Below are 19,155 nucleotides of genomic sequence, written 5' to 3'. Positions count from 1 at the left end.
TGCAAAGTGAGGAGTGTCTGTGTAACTGATAACTACAGCAAGGTCCTGTGCATGAGCTGCTGCTTTATCAAGCTCTTGTAGATCCTGTCCTTCCGCCTTAGAGGAGGAGCGTCTTCACAGTCAGTGGCTCCCGACACATCTGGGGCTTGCAGCCAGCGCCTGTGTTTGCTTCCCTGAGGGGTTTGCTGGAGGCAGGGAAGTGCAGGAGAGAGAAAAGGAACCTAGAGTTAGGATCTGGAGTGTGGGGCAGGGGAGCCTGGGGAGCCACATCTTCGGAAGTGGCTGTCGCTCAAGACTCTCCTTCCTGAAAGGAGTGGACTCATTCTCTCTGAAGCCCTCTCCTCTCCTCTCCTGGTAGTGTTCCCTGCCAGCAGGCTCCCTAGGGACCCTGGCCAGAGGAATTCTGGGATATCTAGGCAAGAGTGCACTCCCCATCATTCCCAGGGCAACGGGACCAGGGAAGGCTCAAGACTGAGGTGCAGGAGTGCCTGGGGATACCAGCACTTGTGAAGGTCATGCTGTTCGTCTGTGTTTGTGTTTGGTTTGGTTTGTTTTAAGCAATAAAGAAGATGTCTATTTGAATTGCGTGACAGATTTCTAGATTAATGTTGAATTCCTGCCCATGTCTCTGTTCCTCTGGTTTTATCTCCCACCCCTCAAATTTTGTTTTGAGGATCCACTGACTAGGCTTGGAAATGGGTGCTTTATTTATTTTTAGGGGAAAGGCAGACATATAGAGAGGAGAGATGGAGCGATGTTCCATATGCTGGGTCACTCCCTAATTGGCCATGATGACCAAGAGCTGAGCCAATTCAAAACCAGGAGCCAGAAGCTTCTTCCAGGTCTCCCACACTGATGCAGGGTCCCAAGGCTTTGGGTGGTCCTTGACTGTTTTCCCAGGCCAGAAGCAGGGAGCTGGATGGGAAGTGGAGCAGCCAGGATATGAACTGGCTCCCATATGGGATCCTGGCACTGCTTGTAGGTGATAGATGAGTCATTTGAACTCCTGTAGTTGTTGTTATTTTAAATATGCACTTGTGCAGTTTAAATGTATGTGTGAGTGTGAGTGTGTGTGTGTGTGTGTGTGTGTGTGTGTGTGTGTGTGAAAAGACACATGTAGTTCCAAAGCATGTCCAGTAAAAAGCAGTTTCTTCTCTTATCCCACCCTCTTTCCATCTGTCTCTTTCCTCTCCTTCCTGGGTTATCACTTCCTGCAGCTGTTTGGTGAGTGTCCTTTCAGGTCTTTTACTCAATAGCTAGAAACCACAAAATTCCATTGTTGAAGTTACTATCTCTCTTTTTTAAAAAGATATATTTTATTGATTTGAAAGGCAGAGTTAGAGAGAAGGAGAGGAAGATTTTCCATCCACTGATTCACTCCCCAAACAGCTGCAACAGCCAGGGCTGGGCCAGGAGGCAGGAACTTCATCTGGGTCTCCCACGTGGATCTAAGCACCCAGTCTTTGCTGCTTTCCCAGGTGCATTAGCAGGGAGCTGGATAGGAATTAGAGTAGCCGGGACTCAAACCAGTGCTCATATAGGATGCTGACACCACAGCTTCACCTCCTGTTCCAGCTCCAACTACTTTATTTTTTACATATAAAAACAATACAAAACTCTCTCTTTCTCTCTCTTTCTCTTTCTCTGTAAATGGCTTCCTCCAATACAATACTGGTCAACAAGCCCTTGACTTTCTCTGAAATCTTGTCTAATTTCTCCAAGGGGAAAATGCTAAGTGCCAGAGATAACTCTCCCGAGTCCTTCACTTTTTGGCCAAATCCCAGTGAGATGAAGTGACCACCAGTTCTGAAGCAGACCCAGGGCCTGGCAGGATCAGGAGGACTATATCTTCCTGTCCCTTTGGAGCAGTCCTGATGACCCAGCTGCCAAGTGAAGCTTGGGGTGGAGGGACTGGGAGGGCTGAGGTGGAGCATCCAGAGGCTCTGCAGACCCTTAACCAGGGGAGCCTGGGCCCAAGCTTGCTCAGGTTCTATGCATTAGCCTTGCCTGAGGGCTAACCTCCCAGGTGTTGTGCGAGACACAGATCACTGCCCTGTGCTCCTGGCCATGGTGGGGAGAGCTCCCTGGAGATACCCTCATTGTGTCTGGGAAGGGCCCAGACTTGAGATCTGGACCGATAAATCTGGGTTGCTGAGGAACTAGACATATGGTGGATAGAGGCCATAACCTCGACTGCCCCTGCTAGTCCCTGCCCACTTCTCATGATCCAGCCCCACCACCTTCCTGCTGTCCATGGCCCTTTGTCCACTTGTCTCCATCTGTCTCTCTCTGCATGTGGTTCCTGCCCCCTCGCTCTGCCGCACCATCGTGTCCCTGTCACATGCTCTCCTTCATGCCAACGCAGGCGTGCTGGTCACCATGACAACAGAGACAGGCCCCGATTCTGAGGTGAAGAAGGCTCAAGAGGAGGCCCCGCAGCAGCCTGAGGCCGCTGCTGCTGCAACTACCCCTGTGACCCCCGCAGGCCACGGCCACCCAGAGGCCAACTCCAATGAAAAGCCTTCGCCCCAGCAGGACGCTCGGCCTGCGGAACAGGTGTGTGCCCAAGGTGGGGGATGCGGTGTGGGCAGAGAGGGAAGTGTCTCTTTTTTGCAACCAGCCAGTTCTCCAGGGTCTCAATGCTTTGTCAGAAGAAAAGAAAGCAGGAAATTAAGGTTTGTTGATGGCCCCTTGCATGCTTAGCACTGTGCAGAGGGCACTATGGCTGCTCATGTGTTTAATTCTTCTAAACCTGGGAGCAGGGCTGTGAATGCTCCTGTTTTACACTTGGGGAAATTAAGGCACAGAGTCACGTTGCCATAACAATGGTGACAGAGTGGGAGTCATGTCTAGACCTGGTTTTGAAAACTGTTTTTGCAACTTCATCTTCCTGGCCCCGGAGCCTTTTTATTTTAGTGGGGAAAGCCCAGTGTGACCTTGATCAAAACTCAACACCCAAGAGACTTGGGGGATTGGGCCAGCCATCCAGCTTACACCTCCCTCTCTTCAGAGAAGTGTAGAGAAGGCAAAGAGGGGGCAAAGCCCTTGAGGAAATCAGGGGGAGGCAGGGCAGGGCCCTAGCTTTCCTTTCTTCCCCACCCCCTCCCTGCGTTCGTTGAGCAGTCTTCGCTCCCAGCTCTGTGCCTGACTCAGTGGCAGATGGGAAGGAGAAGCCCAGATGAACACCCCAGTGACCCCCACAGTGCTCCAGGGAGACAGGACAGCACTGACCCCTGGGTCTGGTGCTGAGGGACTTGCACCTGCAGAGGCTGCCTAGGACAGGGAGAATGTGGAGTCAGCAGCTAGACCCACTTCTACCCCATGAATCCTATATGCACACATCAGCTAGAGACTCTGCTTGGTGACTGGTTTCAGGTTCACTGACCCAACCCTTCCCTTGCTTGGACCTACAGAACCTAGACATGGAGGAGAAGGACTACAGTGAGGCCGATGGCCTGTCAGAGAGGACCACGCCCAGCAAGGCCCAGAAATCACCCCAGAAGATTGCCAAGAAGTATAAGAGCGCCACGTGCCGAGTCACTCTACTTGATGCCTCTGATTATGAGTGTGAGGTCGAGGTAGGGGAATAACCTGTGCTCTGTTGCCACTCAGCTGGTCCCAGGGCAGTGTAGGCTGCCTCACATGTTAGACCTGGGCCAGGGCCAAGCCAGAGGAGACTTAGACCAACTATAGCATCCAACCCTCCTCAGTACAGATGGTAGTACCAAAGGCTAGAAAGGGTTGCTGTGGTTAGATGAGGCCCAGGGCTGGCACCCAGTGCAGGCTTGGCAAGACTGCCATCAGATAAGGCCTCTTTGAGACCTTACCCACTGCCCTGGTAGGAGGTGGCACTCCAAGCTACACTGGCTCCTGAGTTCACAGACATAGGGAAAAGTACAGGGGAAGCCAGGACTGAGGGATCACTCTGGGCCTGAGAAATATGCCTCCCCCCGTTCTCCCATGACCACTTTTTCTCAGCAAGTTCCAGGTATAGAAAGACCCCTGCAGGACTCAGAGGAAGGGCCCTATGGAGGTGGGTGCTGGCATCAGCCCTGAACTCACTCGGGACTCGGGAGGTGGAGAGGAGTGGATCAGATGGACAGGCAGGAGTGCCAATGTCCTGTGTTGGCATAGAAGGCTCTTGGCGTGGTGGGGCTGTCTGAACAGAACCCACCTATACCTGGCCTCACAGCAGCTCTACCTTCCTCCTCAGAAACATGGCCGGGGCCAGGTGCTGTTCGACCTGGTCTGTGAGCACCTCAACCTCCTGGAGAAGGACTACTTTGGCCTGACCTTCTGTGATGCTGACAGCCAGAAGGTACCTTGGGTGGGCAGGCCCATGGGACGCTTTGTCCCTTAAGTCCCCACAAGCCTGACCACATCCCCTGGTTCCTTCCTTAGATGTCTTCTGTGGGCAAGTCCCAAGGTTTAGCCTATCCTATGTACCCTGGGTTCTTTTTCTCGACCCCCTGCCCTCAGTCCTTTCCTGGTAGATCCACGGTGTGGCTTCCTGATCCACCAGGAGCGGCTGAGCATCTTCCCCCAACATTTCCTTCCACCCTCAGATGTTGCTACCCTAGCTTGTCTCTTCCCCTCCCCCTGGTCATGCCTGCTATAGCTGTAACTCTAAAACCCCATGGCTGCCAATAGGCAATGCCAACCTCAGGACACTGGGTCTCGTGCCCAGGCCTCAGGAAGAAAGTCCAGAAAACTCAGCAGTAGTAGTACTTCCAGCTACTTTGGGCCTTTTTCTCCTGTCCTCCCCAGCACCCTTCGCCAAGCCTCCCTTCCACCTTCCCTCTAAAGAATTCTGCCTTCCCTTGCAGAACTGGCTGGACCCCTCCAAGGAAATCAAGAAGCAGATCCGGAGTGAGTGGCTGACAGAGGCTGGGCATGTACTGGGAGGCTGGGCGGGACTCAGGCCTTGTGCTCCCCCCCCCCCCCCGCCCGTGCAGAGTGCCCATAGGCAGCACCCATGGGGGGAAAGACAGAGGCTTGGAATGAACAGGGACCACTGTTTTCTGGGAGATGAATCTGAGAAGAGCAGCAAGTCAGCAGAAGGGGTGGATGTGCAGTCAGGTTGTGAGTCCTCCAGGCATAGGACAGAGGTGACCCAGATTAGACATCCCTGGTCCAGGGCAAGTGCCATTTCCTCTAGGCCCAGAAAGAGTGTTAGTTGCTCCAGGATGCAAAGCCAGGTATCAGCCAAGTGGCTTTGAGCCCTGCCTTCCGCTGCCATCCTGTGCTTTTTTCCAGGCCTGGGGAGAAGGCAGGCAAGAAGGCTGACAGCCTGTCCTTTCTGGCCTGGAGAAGAAAGACCTGTAGGGAGGGACGGGGCGGTGTTCAGATGGCAGCAAGAGGAGGTTGGTGGCCTTGGCCAGGCAGCCTGTGATGCCTCTGCCCAGTGCCCCTCCCCTTGGCTATGGTTGGTCTTTTTGGACTCCCTGGTCCTCTGGCTGGAAAGCTGTAGCTGAGCCTGTTGCCATGACAGCAGGCAGCTGGGCCCAGGGATGCCAGCTGACTCTGCAGGAGGGGGCTCGAGGAATCCTTCCCGCAGGCTCCTGTCACTTGGAGACAAAGAGGCAGGCAAATAGGGAGAGAATGTGCCTGCAGGCCCAAGAGCCCCAGTCCAGCTAGGATACCTTAACCTGTGGGCATCAGGATACATTTTGGCAACCGCATGGGGATGTTGAGTGAGGACCAAGAATCTAGGAAAGAGGCAGCAGACAGACCAGCAGACTTCAGCCTCCCTTCTGAACCTGCCCCCCACCCCCCGCCCATCTACAGACCCTGTCTATACAACCCCTGCCCGCAGAGCCCCGGCCCTGGGATGGTTCATCCTGTATTCATCTCAGGTTATCAAGGAATGGCCTTGACCCTTAGCAGGTGCCTCTTCCAGTGGAGCCACAGACTCTGTGCCCACCCCTGTCACTTCTGCTGTCCATCTTGATCTTGCCATCCCTGGAGGAAACTTTTACCCCCTTCCTTGTGTCTGTAGCAGCACCTAGCTTTCTGAAAGTGATGTCATGAGCCCTTGCGCCTTGTGCTTCAGATTGCAGATGTCTCTACCTAAACCTCAGTGTCCACCACCAAGGGCACCTGGGCAGAGTTCTCCATCTCTGGGGAACCTGACAGCACCCCCCTCCTGGGTGATGGGTTAGTGACTCCTGTCTGCTGAGTGGCCCACAGTCACAAAACATACGAGTGGACACTGGCCAACACATAGGAGGTGCTGTGTTGCTCTCCACTCCCTTGGACCAGTTTGGTCATTGAGAGGACGGGCACTGGAGCCAAACTACCTGCATCTGAATCCTGGCTTCATCATTACATCCTGGGCCATTGAACTGTTCTGTGCTTCAGTTTGCTCATGCATAATGACAGCTATGACCTTGAGGACTGTGTAGATGAAATGGGTTATTACATGCTCAGCATCACTTTCCCAGTGAAGACACTGAGGCCTGTACACAGCAGCAGCCAGTGGTGGATGCGTTGTTATTATTTATCACTGTTGTTACTCCTCACCCGCCACAAGGCTGCTTTTACCAAGTGATCGTTGTGCTCAGGAACCTGGGTTCTGGTGACAGGTGGGCCAAGTTTGAACCCCTGTTCTCCACTAGTTGAGTGACACCAGGAGAGTGACCTAATCCTCATCCAGAGAAGGAGAGGGGCGCTCAGGATGATCACAAGAACTGGACTGCTCTATGTGCACATGAGGTTGTTAGCGAGCAGAGTGGCCGGCACATGCTGATTGTTTGACTGGCTATGTTTGCCACCCGCCCTTCCTCTGGATGACCACAGGGACCAGGAGGGATGGCAGCATGACCTCCAGCTCATGATCACGCCCTGCCCTGAGTGGGACATACTGCCTCGTTTTGTCTTTTCCAAGCTTAGAGCCTGGTGTCCCCAGAGTGGTAAAGCATAGGAGTTCATTATTTCATCCAGGACCTCATCTCCTCCTCCCGCCATTCTCTCACGTGCCTGTCCCTTCTCTTAGCTGGCAGAGCTCGCTCCAGCTTCAGTCTCAGCCTCTGTCTCTCTCTGCACCTGCTTGTGTGTGTTAATTTTCACATCTCACAGTACAGGTTAACGTTTAGCCCTGGGAAAACCCCTTTATGCCTTTTAGACCCCATAGATCTCAATTTGAATCCAGTGTGGCTGTCTGAATCCCACCTGATACAGGCCAGAGTTTTCCAGAGTTTGTTCTAATGGCACGTCTCCCTCTGAGAGTCGTGGTACACGGCAGCAGAGCAAGGGCCTGACAGGTCCCACATGGGACCTTCCTAGATGGCCTTCTCTTCTCCTATTAGTGTCCTGTAGCAGAGATTGAGGTACAGAGGGAGGCGCTCCGACAGGGTGGCCTTGGACTGTCACATCAGGGTCCCTGTCTGTCACAGGACACCCTCAGGAGCTGCTGTGGGAAGGCAGTTTACAGAGGTGGCAGCCGCATGCCTGGCGTGCAACACCAGTTTGCTTTCCTACTGCTTCCCTTCTTGCCGCAGGATCCCAAATCTCTTAACATGGCCCCGGTTTCTTCATGTGTCCCGTGGCCATAATATTCCATGCTTTGCACCCCCCGTCCACCCCCTACTGGGCTTCCCTAAGGTCAGAGAGCCAGGAAGACAACCCACAGACTGTGCCCCCTGATGGTGGAGCTGACCGTGGCGCCTCTCTGACTTTTCCCTCCTCTTCCCCTCAGGCAGCCCCTGGAATTTTGCCTTCACCGTCAAGTTCTATCCCCCTGACCCTGCACAGCTGACAGAAGACATCACAAGGTGAGCGCTGCGAAAGGAAGGGGCACTTGGGAGACACAGGCAGCATATGGCAACCATCACAAGGCAGATGCCTAAGGAAGTCAGGCCGACTGCGACAACCAAGGAGGCAGACAATGCCAAGAAGGACAGAGACGCAGCACAGTGGATCCCGTGGCTGACCTCTGGAAGAGGAGCTACCATGGGAGACATCAGGGAGGGAGGTATTTGGAGGTCTCCCTGCTATGAATCTAAGAGGATAGATACCATAGAATGCAGATACTGTCTAGCTGCGCCAGCCACCGCCCCATGGCGACCTAGTCTGGAGGGGAAGTGGAGCTAGAGAAAACTGTGCTTCATAAATGGCGGCAACTACAGCAGACATTCTGAAAGACCTTGTAGGCCATCTCTGGTTGGGACAGATCGCCCTTATGTGAAGTCCAGGGTACTGGCCAGAGACTTGGGGGGGAAGTGCAGAGGTAGGTGGGAGTTAGGACCCAGATGCCACTCTGTGTGTGCATCAGGCACATGGAGATCCAGTGATGCCTGTGGCCACCCCTGGGCTCCCTGTGGGTGTCTAGGCTGCCAAGGTAAAATGAATCATGTGTGCGGTCTCCTGCATGACTTCAAGGCTGGAGGGGATTGGGGCTCCTGCTGTCTCTGGAAACTGAGGCAGATCCTTCCCAGGGGGCGGTGTCAGTCATGATGTCCTGATAAGACGGGACCCAGACTCCTCCTTGTAACAGGGGAGAGTGACTAAGCCAACTTCTCTTTTTTCACTGTTGGCTGCCTGCCAGCCAGGCAACAAAACAAAATCAAGATGCTTAATCTGGCCTTAAGAGGTAAGATAGATGTTTCCAGAGCTGAAGCTCCCTGCTGGGAGCCCTGAGGTCAGCCTGGGACCAGGTAGGAGCAGCAACAGAGTCCCAAGGCCATTCCGATGCAGGCCAAGAATTCCACACGGAGTGCTCAACTCCAATCTCTCCGGTCCTGTCCACTGATACCACCTCTCCCTGATGTCAGAGTTCCACATCGGGCATCCAGGAGAGAAGTGAGCCCTGCCCAGCACACATGTCCTCAGGAGACAGCTGCTTTAGCCAAGAATAGGTAGGCCCAAAATAGACTGGTCAAAATGACAAATTGATTGAACCAAAAGATCGTTCAGGGTGCTTGGCAGCGAATTCTGAAGGTTCAGACGTTTGAGCGAGATGTCTGTCAGTCCAGTCAAGCCTCAGCCCCACGTGCACACTGAGGCTGCACGTTGCCTCGGATGGGCCTTCAGTTCTCCCCGCCAGAGAGTGGCATGGAGCAGTGAAGACTATTCTAAGGAGAAAGCACTGGTAAAGGAAAAGAAATAAGCAATTTAAAAGTGGAAAGACATAGCCAAGACAGGCAGGAAAGCATCACTAGCTGAAAATGAAGTGAAACGTTGTGTGTGTGTGTGTGCGTGCGCGCATGTGTGTGTTTAATAAACAATAACTGGAAAGACCATACAAAATGGTTTTAAATGGTCCTGAAAAATTGTAAAACCACTGATGTGTACGTGAAAATTATTTTTAAAAAATCAGGGCTTGGTGATTGGAAATGTTCCTTTAAACTCATTTGTTTTTAGACAATTCACTTAAGAGTTGAAAGCAAAAATAGGAATTTTGGGGAAAGCATTCATGAGCAGGTCCATCTGGCCTGCAGAGTTGGTGCGGAAGTTAGAACACATTGAGGAAGAAGGCTGTGTCTCGACAGGAGAGTGGCTCTAAGGGCCACAGTTGGGTATGCCAAAGCAAGTTGTAGAATCAGACGTAGCATTTGATGCCATTCACACGTTAAAAGCACTCATAAGCCCAAACCACTTGCATTCTGTGTATCCTCAGAGGATCTGTGTCCAGGAGAGTTCACTGACAACTGGGGACTGCGGAGTTTTTTGCGGGGGGACAGGGGTCAGGGTGAGGATGGACATCACTTTTCCACAATATGAATATATTAGCTATAGACTCAAAACTGCATGATTTTTTCAAATGCAACTTTAGTTCTTGCCATCATTTAATTGTTTTATTTTTTGAGGGGCAGACACGCCAGAGTTCTCATCTGTTACCTGAATACCCCAGCGATCCCTAGCTAAGGTCAAAGACAAGAGTGAGGAATTCAATCCAGATCTTCTATGTGGGTAGCAGGAACCTTGGCCTGCACTTGAGTCATCGTGGCTGCCTCCCAGGTACACATTAACAGGAAGCTAGAGTTAGGAATAGATCTGGGACTGGGACCCGGGCAATGTGATGTAGGTCACATCTGTCCTAACCAGCAGCTTAATCACCAGGCCGAATACCCACAGCACATGACATTTTATTTTAATCAGCCAAGTCAGCAAAACAGTTCAATGTAGTTAAGAAAATGAAATTAAAAATTGTTCTTAAGAGTAGGAAAAACACCCGACAGATTTAGAAATGAACAGAAACCCGGAAAGTCATGTAAAATGTTACACAGAATTACCAAGACGTTAAATGCCATTTCTAAGAGCATCACATAAGACACACCCAAATTCCTAAACCGTGAAATGCCAGCATCTGAGGATATCCTCTCCCGGTGGAGCCACAGGCTGGTCCACCCGCTTCCAACCTGCCCAACTGGCCTCAAGGCCACGTAGGGCACAATCCCACGCCCACTCTCCCCATCTCCAGGTACTACCTGTGTCTGCAGCTGCGGGCAGACATCATCACCGGCCGGCTGCCTTGCTCCTTTGTCACACATGCGTTGCTGGGCTCCTATGCTGTGCAGGCTGAACTGGGTGACTATGATGCTGAGGAGCATGTGGGCAACTATGTCAGTGAGCTACGCTTTGCCCCTAACCAGACCCGGGAGCTGGAGGAGAGAATCATGGAACTGCACAAGACCTACAGGTAAGAGGGTCCTACCCCTGGGCCTGCCACAGCTTCTCAGCAGTCAGCTCAAGCCTTGCTTGTGGGCGGGAGGCTCCTAGCCCCCACCAGGCTCTTCCTCTATCATGGAATCCATCCCAGTGCAAATCATCCGTGTAACACAGGAGTGACAGTGACTGCATAACCTTTAGTTCCTGTAGGAGTGCAACCCTCTCTCATTCCTTGGCCCTAGAAAGTGAGTATCTGCCATTCAGAGGTTATAATGACCGTTGTCTCTAGCAAGTGGCCCAATGGGCAGATTTAAGCGTAAAGTTCAAAGGTGAGGTCGCAAAAGTGAACCAGCTCGGACTTGTCTTGTGACTCTGCCACTTTCTTACCAGATTTTGAGAGCAGGTCACTTCACTTCCCATGCCTGGGTCTCCTCTTCTATTCCCTGTGGCTCCTGTGTCACCCATCTTGGAGGGCTGTCAGGGGACCACCAGGCATGTGGTGGAGACACACAGCACATTGACTGTTGGAGTTGCTGTTTGCAAGTTGCGAGGTTGAGTAGTGGATCATGCAGTGGGAAACCTCTTGTTTCAGGAGGTAATTAGAAGATAATCCAGCAGTGGGCAGGTTGTAGGGTGGCCTTGGGCCCTGCCTTGTCCCTGTTCTTCCCAGACATAGCTTATCAGAATTTCTCAGCTCCTGCTATTAGGACAGGACAATTCATCAAGCATGTTTTTAGCATTCTTGGGTCTCAGGCAGGTGCCACATGCCCCCGAGTCACAGTGAAAGCAAACTGCCTCCCCTCGTGACCCTTCCAGTAGGCCACATAAGGCACCCCAAAAACCATCTGGTCTAGTCCTGCCTAGGGAACCAGAAGTAGAACTCAAAATTCAATAAATCTATAACAAGCTGTTCTGAGGTTGATAATTTTGTATGGTGACCTACAAGTGTCTTCCACGTGGCCCTTGGCAGAACCAAGGTCCTGCGATACCTTGTGTAGAGGATCACAAGGATGGGGAGGACCCTGCTGGGGTGTGAGGAGCAGTAGGTTGAAGATGGCATGTGCTGCTTCTACAAGACGTGCCAAGTGCTCCACTGGCTAGTAGGGCCTGTTATGATGTTGTGCTAAATACCCTATAGGTGGGTGCAGGAGTAGGGAGTGGTTGCCCCAGACAGAAAGATGTCTCAGGGGTTTACAAAGGGTCAGAACAATTTTTAAAAAGCTGTTGAGATCTCATGGACTAGAGAAAAAAACAATGACTGTCTTTGAACTTAAAATCCATTGAGCCATGGTGGTGGTGTTCAGGTGCCCATCAGCAGCTCAGAGGTATAGACAGGGCAGGGGAGCCCAAGACCCAAAGGTGGCGTGAAGCTGTTTGGAGCACAAACTCTGGAGTCAGAGTCTGATTCTTATGTGCCCTTCAGCAAGTCACCGTGCCTCTCTGTGCCTGTTTCCCCATCTGTGAAATGGGGGTAATATTGATACTGTGTGCCTTACACAGTTGTGAGACACCCGCTAGCTGATGAGTGTGAGACAAAATGGAGCACTAATTTGCACATTCTCAGTTCATGTTGGCCGTGACCAGGGATGTGCAAGGGAACCCAGAGTTCCCATCAGCCACAGCCAGGAAGGATCTGGATTCATTGAGTAATTCTTCTTTGCAGAGAGGAGGATGTGTTCCTGTTCCTCAGGGGAAATTAAGTATCTTCTGATGCTAAAATCTGGGGGGATGGTTTGACATGGGGAATCATTTCAGACTGCCCAGGTGATTGTCACAAAGGCTATCTTCAGCGGTAGTTTCCTAGCCTAGGAACATCAGAATTTACAGGTCACAGCAGCTCAGCAGCACAGGGAGGCAGAAGTCAAGCTCAGCCCTGGCCTTGAATATGTTGTGAGGAGGACTTCCCTCTCCCTTGAGGATGCAGAGGATAGACCGCATGGAGATTTGCCCCCAAGCTCCCCTGCCCTGAGTCATGGGTTCCACATGGCTATTTTCGGCTGCCAGGACTCAGGCCTGGGCTTTCCCACACCACCTGTGACCCCTTTCTTCCCTGCAGGGGCATGACCCCGGGAGAAGCAGAAATTCACTTTCTGGAGAACGCCAAGAAGCTGTCCATGTATGGGGTAGATCTGCACCATGCCAAGGTACCCTGGGCCCTGGAAGTCCCTGCACCACTGGTGGTACCCCCTGTTGAACCTAGAGGGTCTGGCTGTGGGCAGGGAGTACCAGACTCTGTGAACTCTGGCTCAGCAGACGAGCAGATGGTCTGTCCTTATTTCCTGTTCTTCAGGTTTCACAGTTTTTATGTTTCCACGGTCCTTATCATGAGTTCTTCATGAACTTGTATATGTCATTACAGGGCTGGAACTATGGGAGGGAAAGACCCAGGTCTTAATTTTTTCTATATCTCTAGTAGGTACAATGAGGCCTGGTACTCATAGATACCACTGAAGGTATTCTGGGCTGGTGGATGATGGAGTGATTGACAGAACAAATGATCACATGAGTGAGTGACTCAGTAATAGATGAATGAATGAGTGGCTGTGTAAGAGTTTGGTCAGTGGGACTCCAGTATGGACACTCCAGCAGCCCTGGTCCTCAGTGCTCCCTTACAAGCAGAGCTCAGGAAGAGGGTTTGGGGTTGGAGGACAAGCAGTCCCCTGGTATGGACCCAAGACCTTCTCTTCTGTGGCTCCTCTTACGCAGGACTCTGAGGGCATCGACATCATGTTAGGAGTCTGTGCTAACGGCCTTCTCATCTACCGGGACCGGCTGAGAATCAACCGCTTTGCCTGGCCCAAGATTCTCAAGATCTCATACAAAAGGAGTAACTTCTATATCAAGATCCGACCTGGGGAGGTGAGCCTGCCCTGGGATACCTCCTCGTCACCAGAACTGACCACATTGAAGTGGACTGTGGCAGCTGGGACTGGGGTTTTTCCCCTACCTAGAAGGCATGGTTGGGGAGCTTGGGGTTCACAACAGAGCACAAGCATGTGCATACACATACACACACATACAAGCATAAATGAAAAAAAGCCCCTCAGGTGACACAGGGAGATCATTACATGTCTGTGGGCGTGGCTTTGCCTACAGGGAATACTCAAGGATGCACTTGTTGAGGTCCACAGACATATGACCCCTGCACAGTGTCACACACATGTACACAAGTATGCACATCTACCTCTCTTCCTGCAGACTTCACACCCACCTAAGGGTCCATTTGGTTCTACCTCTAGGATAAGTGGGAACCACCTGCTTCTCTTCCTCTCCCTTCTCCCCTGCACCAACCACAGCAGCCACTATCTCCTACCTGTCTCCTTGCCACCCATGTCACTCCAGGACGTTGTCCTAGCAAGGCCAGATTGTGTCATCTGCATCCCCAACCCACCTCCCTTGCTTGCCATGAACTCTCCTGAGCCCTTCGGAGGAAGTCCACATTCCTTGCTTGACCATCCTGCCCCTCCCAGCTGTCTCTTCCCACACTGCCCCATGCCCACAAACATACCCAACCTTCTTGGGGGTCCCCAAATTAGTTAAGTTCCTCTTGCCATGAGCTCTTGGCTTTGGATGCTCCCTCTCCCTGGAAGCCTCCCTCACCCTTACTTCTCATGTGGCTGGTTCCTCCCTGTCCTTCAGCTCAAAGATGTCCTCTCTAGAGAGCAGCCCAGACCATCCTAAGGTGGCCCCTGCCCCATGCTGCCCCTTGGTCCCTCCCACCGCACATATCCCCTTACTGCTTAGACACCCTCATCCATGCCTGTACGTGTCTTGCTTCCTTGATATCTCTTATCCCTCACCCTGTACCCCTAGTATCTTCTGTCATGGTCTCTACAGTGGCTGTAGCGTTCATCCTGACTGTGACCAAGGAAGGACCCAGTCAGTTAGGTCATGGAATGAGTGACTTCTGTCAGAGCTATGCCTGCCTGAGAAATGGTTCAAACAGGAGGGACTGGTGGCAGGAGTGGGGCCTGGGCCTGGGAGTAACAAAAGGACCTGGGCCCTGTCTTTTTCACTTTCCAGTACGAGCAATTTGAGAGCACGATTGGTTTTAAGCTCCCAAACCACCGGTCAGCCAAGAGACTGTGGAAGGTGTGCATCGAGCACCACACGTTCTTCCGGTAAGCATGAACCCCAGAGGGTGGGGCAGGGAATGGGCAGAGGCCATGCGTGAGGAGGGACAGCAGTTGAGTGGAGCTGGTGGAGATTCCAGGAAAATCTCCTTTCCCTCCTCACCCATGTCAGACCAATTTGAGGTGTTGTAATTGGGGGATGGGGGACTGTGCTCGACCCTGAGGTCTGACAATGCGGGTCTAACCTCCCATGCCTTACCCCCAATACTACAGGCTGGTGTCTCCTGAGCCCCCACCCAAAGGATTCCTGGTGATGGGCTCCAAGTTCCGGTATAGTGGGAGGACCCAGGCCCAGACCCGCCAGGCAAGCGCCCTCATCGACCGGCCAGCACCCTTCTTTGAGCGTTCTTCCAGCAAGCGGTACACCATGTCCCGCAGCCTCGACGGAGGTGAGGCCCTCCTTAAGCAGGAGGTGAGGGGAAGAACCGGATCTTTAGAGAGCCTGCAGAATGAGCAGAGGTGGAAGACACATGGCAGATTCACTTGCACTGGTCGTGACTGCTTTTGGTGGCTTAGCTCCAGCCCACAGCTCACTTCCTTCAGGGATGTGACACTTCCTGTCTCTAGATTTCCCATGCCTTCCCTTGGTCATGGCCATTTGCTGCCCTTGACTCAGCCATATGAATTTTTGGGCCCCATGCTTGGGCTGTTGAGCAATCTCCAGGTTATTGGCACCCCACGAGAATCATATGGCTGCAATACTCCTGGTCATTCCCTCAATGGCTGGCTGGCTCTGTCTGGCTGTGGCCCCCATAACTGTCAGGGATGACAGACACCCTTACCACCAGTGAGAATGAGCCTCACATTGTCCAGTGTCTGTCATACCAGAGCTTCTCAAAAATGGTCCACAGGCCACACGTGTATCAGACTCCCCTGTGAGTTTGTGCTGCATGGACATTTCCCGGGCTGTGCCCCAGATCTACTAACTCCACACTCCTCAGGTACCAGGACTCTGCCCAGAGTGTGCACATTGGAGTATGTAGGTGACCTTCCAAAGTCACATGAGGTGCTTTGGATGAAAGTTCGAATTCCGGACTTAACATTTATCAGCTGTTCCCTGCTCCCAGGAATATGTGAATGGGTGACCTTGGGAGACTCCTTTAACTCCCCTGAACCTATTCCTCCTTCTCCAAAATGAATAGTGCCCTACTTTGCTATGCTGCAGGGAGAACTAAACAAGAAAGTGCCTGGGAAGGACCCAGAACCATCCATAGTGCAGTCAGGCTGTGGTGAGCTGAATGCATTGTTATCACATCTAGGTTTGTAGAGTGGGAGGTTCAGATTTAGATAGGGTGAACAGTGGATACTTCTGGAACATGTTAGCAGACCTCCAGGCAAGTTAGTTCTGCTGGATTTTCTGGGTTCTGTTAGGTCCTGGGTCTAGAGTTTAGACAGAGCATTGACCTTTTCCTCTGAGGAGCTCACAGAAGAGTGGACTTGCCAGCATGCAGTGTAGTTCAAGTCATATGTGAAGCTTTTACAGAATATAGAGCAGCCCTGGGGAGAGGTGCATGAATTCTGCATAGGAGGTACAGAAAGGGCTTTGACCACCAGCCAGAGTTTTGGAATATGGATATGTTTACATAGTTGAGAAGAATGTATGTCCCTGTGGAACACTGATTAGGGTGGAGTTTTCCCCCTGTGTCTGGGGAAAGTAGAGGGAGAGACAAGGAGAGGGTCTATTCTCAGCAGCCTAACCACATCAGGGGATGGGGGACAGCCACCTGATGGCATCCTAGGATCCCTGATGTGGAGCAGGTTCTGAAGATGCTGCTTAAGTGGCTTCAATACTTCTGAGATGCCATTGGTTTTATCGCTCCAAGGTTGAGGAAATCTTTCCAAGGTCCATTGGATGACAGTCCACCTTACAGTCTCCACTTGCCCAGATACTTTCTGTCAAAGCTTGGAGAATTGTTCAATTTGTTCTGCCTTTCTTCCTCTGCCATGTTCTCAATGAGCTTTCACATCTCTCATGTTCATCAGGGCATGCCAGTCACTGCAAAGGCTTTAGCAACCACGGAGGCCCAGTTCCAATACATATGTTCCATGGTCAGACCACAGATATTGTGATTTTCACCATGGTCAAAGTTTTGAGTCCAATAGTCTAGTTGGAAGGGTCCATGAAGAAACATCACCAGAGGTAACCCCAGACCTAACTCCTGTATGTGCCAGCCAGTGTGAGGTCCTGTCCAGTCCATCACCCATATCAGCCTAACACACACAGTGGTAGCTGCAGTCACCTGGTCAGTTCTGTCCTCAGCCACATCTCATATGCAAATCAATGAATGCTGTGGCCCAGCATGACCCTGCATGTCACACACTCAGCCTTTATGCACACCATCAGTAACTATAGCCTAGTGGGAGCGACCCCCAATGACTCTACCAGGCCTGCCCTCAGCCTAGTTCCTGAACATGTCAGTGTGTACAAAAGACTGGTCCAGCCTGTCCACCATCCCATTTGGCTTTTGTACACACCAATGGGTGCTATAGCCCAGCTCAGCCCAACAACCCCACTATCCAGCCCACTTATGCCAATGGGTGCTACCTCCTGTCCAGCTGGGTCCACACCCAGCACTGGTTCTCATGCTCATTGGTGGGAGCTAAGCCTGTCAGAGAGGTGCCCACAGTTTCCCTACTAGGCTCACTCACAGTCCTGGATCTTGCAATCTAGCTTGACAGGACTTGTCCCTAGTCCCACACTTACCAGCTGATGCTGCAGCAAAGCCCAACAAGCCTGCACTTTCTCTGGCTCATGCATAGTCACTTAGCCTAGCTGAGCTGTTCCCCTAACCCAGCTCACATGCAAATTGGTAGGGGTTGTAGCCCTGCCCAGTGTGGTCCACACCAAGTCCTAGCTCTCACACTCATCAGAGGAAGCAGTCAGCCAAGGTTTTGAAGGATACCCAGAGCTCACCAGGTGATATTTATTTTTTATTATTGTTTAAAACTTTATTTTTTATTGGAAAGCCAGGGATACAGAGAGGAAGAGAGACAGGAAGATCTTCCATCCACTGGTTCACTCTCAAACTGACCACAACAGCTGGAGCTGAGCCAGTCTGAAGCCAGGAGCCAGGAGCTTATTCCAGGTCTCCCACGTGGGTGCAGGGTTTAGGCTGTCCTCTACTGCTTTCCCAGGCCAGAAGCAGGGAGCTGGAAGGGAAGTGGGGCCACTGGGAATAGAACCAGTGCCCATGTTGGATCTTGGCACATGCAAGGCGAGGACTTTAGCCACTAGGCTACTGCCCTGGGCCCTCACCAGGTGATATTTTAAAATTTCTATTTGATTTGCACATGCACAAAGCTCCCAATGCCTTGACATAGCCTTCAAATGGCTACAGTGGTCAGGGCTGAGCTGGGTTGAGGTTGGAGCTAGGAGCCAGAAATGTATTCCAGGTCTCCCATGTGGGTAAGAAGCCACTTCACTTGAGTCATTGCTGCTGCTTCTCAGCGTCTGCATTGACAGGAACTAGAGCCAGGAGTCAGGCCCAGGCACTCTGCTGTGCCACCTGGGCATCTTAACTGCTGGATGAAATGCTTGCTCCTCAGATTCGGGGCATTTTCCCGGAGGGTGAAAGTGTAACTCATTCAGGGGCCCCCCATTCATTCTTAAAGAGGTGTAGCTCTGCCAAGTTCTGTTTGGGGCTGAAGAAGCTCCTTGAGCTCCATAGGTAGATGCAGGGCCAAGCATAGGAAAGGAGGGCCCTGCCATCATCTACTCCCTCCCCAGTCGCTTCTGATTACCATACCAAGGTTGGGTCACACGGAAGCCAGGAGCGCAGAGCTCCATGTGGGTCTCCCACATGGGTGGCAGTGATCTAAGCATCTGAACCATCCTCAGCCACCTCCCAGGGTATGCATCCACAGGAAGCTCGATTGCAGGTGGAGGCCAGATGTCATGCCAGACACCTGGATGTGGGGTGCAGGGGTGCCAAGCAACGGCTTAATCTGCTGTGCCATGGTGTTATGGTGTTCCCTCCCCTTCTTGCACTCCACCTCTGTGTTTTGTTGTTGGGGTTTTTTTTTTTTTTTTTTGCTTTCTATCATTTTATTTTATTCTATTTTATTGTGTTCTACAACCCCTTTTTTTCTACCAAGGTACAATCTACAGACATAGAGGGGTTATATCCATTGCCTCGTGGCAGGTGTGTAATTCCACCCTGTTCTTTCCTACTCAGAAAAGTGCCAGTGAGTGAGAAAGGTGTTATTACATGAATTGCCCCAAACTCTCCCTAATTTATAAAGAAGGCAAGACACTTGTGAATTTCAGGGTGCCCAGTCTCACTGTAAAAGCCAAACTCCTAATGCCTATGTGTCACAAAAACAGTGGTCAAGTGTGTGTGTGCTGCCGCAGGTTTCTGAGCCCGTTGTCACCTGGAGGCTCGCTCTGTGCCAGCCACTCTCTCTATGTCTGTTC

General features: G+C 51.8%; 1 protein-coding gene across 2 annotated transcripts in view; it reads left to right on the top strand.

The window, feature by feature from the left end:
• Nucleotides 1-2,367: 2,367 nt before the first annotated feature.
• EPB41L1 (erythrocyte membrane protein band 4.1 like 1) overlaps nt 2,368-19,155 on the top strand; it is a 46,030-nt gene continuing 29,242 nt past the window's right edge. Inside the window, exons 1-10 of one of the 2 annotated variants that reach the window (XM_040981113.1) lie at nt 2,368-2,556; nt 3,414-3,578; nt 4,214-4,318; nt 4,827-4,869; nt 7,697-7,772; nt 10,421-10,639; nt 12,665-12,752; nt 13,315-13,467; nt 14,632-14,729; nt 14,955-15,130. In XM_040981113.1, the coding sequence (XP_040837047.1) occupies nt 2,380-2,556; nt 3,414-3,578; nt 4,214-4,318; nt 4,827-4,869; nt 7,697-7,772; nt 10,421-10,639; nt 12,665-12,752; nt 13,315-13,467; nt 14,632-14,729; nt 14,955-15,130 (1,300 nt within the window). In that variant the 5' untranslated portion in view covers nt 2,368-2,379. Of the gene's footprint in view, nt 2,557-3,412; nt 3,579-4,213; nt 4,319-4,826; nt 4,870-7,696; nt 7,773-10,420; nt 10,640-12,664; nt 12,753-13,314; nt 13,468-14,631; nt 14,730-14,954; nt 15,131-19,155 lie in introns of those variants that run through there. The other variant, XM_040981114.1, reaches the window with a different exon arrangement.

Source organism: Ochotona curzoniae, unplaced genomic scaffold (genome assembly GCF_017591425.1).
Source record: "Ochotona curzoniae isolate NIBS_2020 unplaced genomic scaffold, NIBS_Ocur_1.0 contig_3520, whole genome shotgun sequence".
Taxonomy (NCBI): Eukaryota; Metazoa; Chordata; class Mammalia; order Lagomorpha; family Ochotonidae; genus Ochotona; species Ochotona curzoniae.
Note: the sequence above shows the minus strand (reverse complement) of the source record. Positions and strands in the feature narration are given on the sequence as shown.